General features: G+C 38.5%; 1 protein-coding gene across 1 annotated transcript; it reads right to left on the bottom strand.

Annotated features, from left to right (window-relative positions):
* Positions 1 to 760: 760 nt before the first annotated feature.
* LOC121412910 (betaine--homocysteine S-methyltransferase 1-like) lies at positions 761 to 6,412 on the bottom strand. Its single transcript, XM_041605671.1, has 7 exons — positions 6,319 to 6,412; positions 4,114 to 4,376; positions 3,445 to 3,639; positions 3,013 to 3,124; positions 2,326 to 2,528; positions 1,820 to 1,901; positions 761 to 1,148 (listed from the first exon to the last, which is right to left on the bottom strand). Exons 1-7 carry the CDS (start codon positions 6,410 to 6,412, stop codon positions 868 to 870), a joined length of 1,230 nt encoding a protein of 409 aa, XP_041461605.1. The 3' UTR covers positions 761 to 867.
* Positions 6,413 to 7,028: the final 616 nt, after the last annotated feature.

Genomic DNA, 7,028 nt, shown 5'->3' with positions numbered 1-7,028 from the left:
CACAATTAACCAACCATGTCGCATATACACAGTAACATGAATAATGATGTCCAGACCAGCCCACCATATCAGTGCTCAATAATCAAGCTAAACTATCTACCAGTTCATTCAAACTCAACCAACCGACCCAGGCTGGGCCGCGGAACGGTTTGAAAATGGGGGGGGGGCTGAGCCAAAAGTGTGGGCAGGTAGCAAAAATCACTATCAGATGGTATATACATGTATCAAAAGTTGTTGTGCACGGATTGGAAAAAAAAGTGGGGCTGAAGCCCACCAGCCCCCCCCCCCCCCCCCCCTCCCCGTTTCAGCGACCCCTACAACCATGTCAATACTGGGTTATTAACGGCAACCAACCATGCCAATAATCATTTTTCGAGCCCAGACGAAACAGTCATGTCAATAATTCGTAATCTAGCCCAACCAACCGATAATTATGAATCACCAATCTCAACTATGAATATCTCAAAAACCAAAGCCTAACACATCGTGGAACAATGAACAAATTGGTTAAACATCAGTTTTTATATTGTTAGGATGATTGACAAAGTAATGTGGCATGTTGATAATGTTTTGTTCAATAATAAAGATTATGACGAAAAGATAAAACGGATTTGTGAAAAATTATTCAAATCTACCTCAGCTAAATAAACAGAAATTGCCCGATACTTGACTATCACCCTAAAGTGAAAATAAAAAATCCTGTTTACATAGAATCTAATCTGTAATCAATAATAGATAAATTTTATTTTACAATTAGGAAAGTCTTCAAACTGGCCTCAAACAGTTCTAAAGTATATGTATTAACCTGTTAAACAACGTCATGTAAGTTGTTCAAAAACTCAGTAGATGACATTTCGATGAGTAATCCTACTTCTTGGTCGTCGCAGTTTGGTAAAGTTTGGTGTAGTAAGTGGTGAGTTTGGTATCATCAGTGCCATACATCCCATGAAGGGACATGTCAGGTGAATACTTCGATGCCTCTGTGACTCTCCCCAGGGTCTCGGCCATGGCCCGGGTGTAGTGAGGGGCATTCCCGCAGCACAGTCCCACGTACGGTATCTTGAGTTGGGCACAGCGTTCCGTAAACTTGACAACGTCCCTTCTTGAGCAGAGGAGGCAGTCAAGGTCAAGCGGAAACGCCCTCTCTCCTTTGAAAATATATTAAAAAGCATTGTAATAATTAGCTGTCAGTTGAATATGTAATTGATGAAATCACTTCTTGGCCGAGGTCAATAAGTAGCTACGGTGACATCGGCACCCTCAGGGACTCTCACACTTTGTCCTCAGAATATTCGCGATCGTCATGATAATATAAGCAAACTATAATTGAATTTTTTGTAATATTGGCCGCATGGGGTTGCAAGATCAATATCAATCTAAGCCCCTCATCAACTTTAGGTTGATTTCATGTAGCACTACTCTAAGGTCTCAAAGACCAATGCATCTACAAATACATGCGTTCCCGGTTCTGAGCTCCTCTTGAGTCCATGGCATGACTCTCACTGCTCTTCATTGTGTATGAGTATCCGTCATGCTCCATGCTACAGCCACACCACCGGAACGACTTCAGGGGCCCGTTGCAGAAAGAGTTGCAATTAATCGCAACTCTAAAAATCACGCACAACTTGATATTCAACCAATCAACAGTGCGCATTTTTGACTTGCATTGATTTTTTTTGGCTTGCGTTTAAACGCAACTCTTTCTGCAACGGGCCCCAGAGCGATCAAAGATATCACGTTATTTCGAACATCCTACCATTGGTCGGTTTGGAGTCGGTTTCGCTAGTGTGACTGTGGGATTAGGACGACTGTGACCTACCTGTCCAGGGATCTGGAAGATCAAAGAAACTGGGTTCTTCCGCCGTTGTCCTATATAAGACGGGAAGTGCAGCCAAAGGAGCCTGTACGAGGACAACCAAAGATGATATTTAATGAAGGATTATAATGGTTATGATGATTATAAATACTACTTTGTGTGCAGTAATAGTAAAACTTAGATCATATTATTATCACTACAAATAATTTGTTCTAAGCTAAGTCTACTTTTAAAAAAATCTCTAATAGCATTAAAGACTGTCAATAGATTGTAAAACAGCATAAATTCTCATAAGATTCGGGTTTGATTATTGATCACTGAAGAATATAAACGCATGATGGAAAGAAAAATCGATAATCATAGATACATGTTAGCTTTTACATGTTGAAGTATTCGAATGTTATCTTTTTAATAGACCTACTCTCAGCGGTGGAAGTTATTATATTGAAGAACTTGCATTTGAATTTTTGAATCTTTGGAAAGTTTATATGAATCTGATTAACTGTTACCCCTATATTGGCTTCCACGGCGCTTTCAAGGACTGGTATCATAGAGAGAGGTCCCCTGGTACAGTTGAAGCCAACCACATCTGCACCACCTTCTACAAGACGGCGAAGGGCTTCGTTCAACTCCACACCGTCCGCAGTGGTAGGCTTTCCATCAGGGGTTTTCTGAGAGTAGTGCGTTCCTAGGGTTATCACGGCAGGTACACCTTGATGAAAAGGTTTATGAGAAAGATGGAATTCATTATTACTCAAGCTGCCGACTTGCTCAACCTCCATTCTATATGGCACGAACCCTAAAGGACTATAAGCTTAGGTTGGCCTACATTAAATTTGTATTTCTTGGTTTATGCAAGGTGTACCTTTAACGATTCTCTAGAGTCAACAAAAATGAAGGCAGACTGGATCTTCATGAAAAATTATGAACGCATTGATTGATTTACATGTGAAAACTTACAAATGCAGTCGATAACAAAACCGATAACAAAACCCGATAACAAAACAACACTGATCTGATTGAAAAGACACGCCCTCCTCCTGTTTAATTTTATCAGGCTAAAAAGTATGTCACTTGGTGAAACATGTTCAATTACCAGTTAGTTAATTTTCTTTAAAGAAGAAATCATTAAGAATTTTCACATCGGAAGTGATGGTATATTCATTCAATATCTTCAGAATTCGTGTACCATTTACCTTGTCCGTGTTCCTTGATGGCCTTTGCTGCTAGAAGAGCCTCTTCAAAGTGACCAAAGGTCTCACCCACGATAAAATCGGCTCCCTCGTCCACCGCCCATTCGATTTGCTCCTGAAAAAGAAGACAGGATATGAATCGAATTATATAATTGGTGCTTTGTAAATTCAGACTCAACGGACAATCAACTCATGTCATAGATGCTTTGTGAATTACGACTATTATACGGATAGGAGAGGAGTGAGGGTATCCCAACCCAGATGGGAGCACTCATCACAAAATAGTGATATTGGCCACGGATTGCGTGCCATACTATGTGGTGAAGTGTAACGTGATCTTTCAGAAGAGTCATATCGGAATTCCTATAAATTGACACCATGTCGTGTGAAAGACTTATTTATTTAAAAAAATGCTTTTAAACGTGCTCATTTTACCTTGAACATCGATTTGGTCTCGGCGATCGCCTCCTCATTCCCAGGTTCATACACCCATGTGTTGCTGAGGTCACCACACATCAAGGTTCCCGTTTCATCAGCCACCTCTCTCGCCATCTTGAGGGCAAGACGGTTCTGTTTCTCGAGCTCGTCCTCCCGCCCGACGAGCTTGAACTTGTTGCGATTGCCATAGTACTGTTGACAGATACAAACATAGAATTTTTTTAAAGTAGGGCTCCTGTATACCTTTTTCTAAGAAAAGTGAGCTTTTGGGAAAGTTCAACAAGTCTCGTGGGCATGCAAGTCAACATGGTAAACAGATTAGGATGCCCACAGTGCATGTGATGTGGCTAATGAAAAATAAAATATTGGGAATTAGATATATTGCATGGGTGTCAATTGTAAGGAAACACGCTGTCATGGTTATGTAATATTTGGAACTAAATTCCAAATTCAAATAATGTCCGGCAGATTTGCTGCAGTGGAACCTCTGAAAATCTACGTGATCCTTTAATGGTTCAATTTGAATTTCAAATAGTAGTTCTGAATATGTGATTACAATAATTATTCAAACCCTAATTCGCAATTGAAAAATCATTAATAATCTTTATTAGGATAGTAAAGTTGTCCATTGTGTATTCAAGACAAAAAAAACATATAGGTGTATACCGTAAAAGCTTGGACTACGTCACTTCCTGCGCGCACGAAGTCCTTGTACATCTGGCGTACAAGCTCGGGATGGTCCACTACAACTTCAGGGGTGAACGGCCCGGCTTTCAGGTATCCAAGACGTTCAAAGGCAAAGATATACCCCTCGGCAACAATGACAGTTTCTCCATCTTGAATCCGCTGCAGCAAACCTTTCACTATAGAAAGAGAAGAGTTGATTATAAATTTTAACGAATTATTATGGATTTGAAGATAAATATCAGCTGTAGAAACGATTTCAAAATGAATTCAAACATTTTATAAATAAAAAATATCTGAAAAAATGTGTGATTGATGAGAAATTAGTAAACTAAGCACGGAATTCCATCAAATATAGGGTACTTTTCCAAGCAATATTAATATACTCTCCTACTTATATGACATGTACTTTTCTGTATTAGTGGTCATCAGAATTATCGGTTTTGAGCTAAGATTTATGATTTCACAATGATAAGTTTACATTAATATACCAGATCTAGATATATGATAATATGGTGACAATGAACCTTGATTTAAAAGACTTTCTTATGAAATAATTTTTTTGCTGTGACTACTTTCTTTCACCTTAAAATACCTTTTTAGTTGTAGGTACTGTATATTTCGAATGTCGAGGGAAATTCAGAGAAATTTCGTTTAATAGAGTATGAAATGATTTGTATCCACAGTGAGATACGTTTGGATTCTTAAAAATCAAACATGATCTAGAGTTTTTGAATACTGTGTCAATAGGCTCAAGATTCACCATCTCTAGACGAACCAGACCAATTACAGACTTGCCTTATATGATTCATGTGTAGTTCATTGTGACAAATTAGTGCGGAATGTTAAGAGGTACTAAACATTAGGAGAAAGAATTTTAAAATGTACTTTAAAATTGTCTTTAAAAAAGTGCACGTACCTTTACTCTTAGACATGTCACCAGCTTTTTACACAATGCTCACTAAGGAATGGAAACTATTGCAGGAATGCTGCCTTTGATGTTGAAGGTTGTGATCACGTGCAATCATGTTAGACAGAATATCTATCATGATCAAGCTGATAGAACATAATAAAGTCGATTTACGAGCCTACGCGGGTGAATAACTTTGGCCGTAGGCGGGCGCGGTACTATGTGGGGCATTTCTGGGTCTGAAGCCCCCCCCCCCCCCCGACAACGACAATAGTCTTGAATCTAAAATTTGACAATGGGTTTCACAGTGTTCGATTCTAAAATGAATCTAAATATATAGATCAAGTGAATTATCTTGCTTTTGCTTTAGATCACAATCATGATTAGTTACAGGAACGATATATTGAATTAATAAAATCGTTCGCTTTGCCCACATGTGGGATATCAAATCGTGATTTGTTCATCCAGCGGCCATTCTTATTCTTACAGTAAGACGCCGATCATCAGAATATTTGGGATGTGAAATGTCGACCCATCAAATATTGAAGATTTCAGATTATTGTTTTCGTTTGTCACCCGCTTCGCTAGCGGTTAGAAACACAATTAAGTAATAAATGACAAAAAGGCAACGTGGCAAAGCTATATAAGAATAATATTCAACAAGTATTATAATTGGAAACATGATCAATCATCTTTCAGATATCTTATGATTATGGTTTATGTTAATTTTAATTACGACAACATTGTGATTGTTGATTTTTCTTCATTCGCTGTCATTCCCCAAAAGATAAAGACCTTTCTTTTTTTAAGGGAAGGCGTGAAAAGGGGTGGGTTCAATTGCAAATTAATTTGTCGATAGAGATGACTAAACCTACTTTGTTACCATTGTTACGTTCATCTTTATAGTATCTCCTAGAAAAGCCGAATGTTCGTTTCTGCAAACACAGAAAGAGCGAAATGTTTTGTTTGGAAGCAACTGAGGCGAATTGAGCTGTGATAGTCAGAAAAGTCATCATCATCATCATCATCGACACCACCACGACCACCACCATCATCATCATCTTAATCCTCAGCATCATCATCTTTATCATCACCATAATCATCATCACCATCATCATCATTATTATCATCATTATCATCATCACCACCACCATCATCATCACCACCACCACCATCATCATCATTATCACCACCAACATCATCATCATCATCATCATCATTATCATCATTATCATCATCATCATCATCATTATCATCACCATCGCCATCATCACTACCATCATCACCACCAATCACCACAACATCAAGATCATTATCGTCATCATCATCAGCAGCATAATACTGCTTCCGTGTGATGACAAACACTTCCATTATGAAAATGAATGCTTATTTTTCGTCCCCCACTCTTCTCACTCCTAAATATAAATCAGGATGCTTTGGAAAGGAATAGAGTAAGAGAGGAGCGTCGCATTTCGCATGTGACACCCCCTCCCCCCCCCAAAAAAAAAAAAAGAGGAAATCATGTTCAAGTGCAAAAAAGCGTATTTGGTGATTGACAATTACGCCATTCTCTTCCGAATGATCGGCCGTGTATAACTGTCGTATGAACCAAGCCCCCTCCCCCTGCATGGACCCCGCAAAAATGGACTAGATCCACACAGAGTGTACGTATTTTTTATGGTTTACCTCGGTTAAACAAATACAACAGTGGAAACTATTTACAAATACTAATGGGTGAACTTTTGTCCGACATCCGTTAACCCTGAGCATTTCATGCCAATGGCAAGGTCATAAGAAAAGAATCGCTCTTCAGTTAATTTTATGGTTAAACTCCATGGTCCTATTCTAATCTCGTTGTTTTTTTTGTTTGTTTGTTTTTTTTTTCATATTGTTACCATTTTAGAAATATCTAATTTAGATGTACATTTGTATACAATTCAGGAGCATGAATTCCTTCAAGGAAGCTTCATTAAGTCATATGAGGCAA

Source organism: Lytechinus variegatus, chromosome 4, assembly GCF_018143015.1.
Source record: "Lytechinus variegatus isolate NC3 chromosome 4, Lvar_3.0, whole genome shotgun sequence".
In the NCBI taxonomy this organism is placed as follows: Eukaryota; Metazoa; Echinodermata; class Echinoidea; order Temnopleuroida; family Toxopneustidae; genus Lytechinus; species Lytechinus variegatus.
Note: the sequence above shows the minus strand (reverse complement) of the source record. Positions and strands in the feature narration are given on the sequence as shown.

What these genes read in the sequence shown, in the direction of transcription:
- LOC121412910 (XM_041605671.1), bottom strand. Translation starts at nt 6,412, where the DNA reads ATGGAAGTGTTTGTCATCACACGGAAGCAGTATTATGCTGCTGATGAT. An exon ending in AGACCAAATCGATGTTCAAG is followed by an intron (nt 3,125 to 3,444) that starts GTAAAATGAGCA and finishes CTTCTTTTTCAG; the next exon opens with GAGCAAATCGAATGGGCGGT. An exon ending in CCGTGGAAGCCAATATAGGG is followed by an intron (nt 1,902 to 2,325) that starts GTAACAGTTAAT and finishes GTCCTCGTACAG; the next exon opens with GCTCCTTTGGCTGCACTTCC.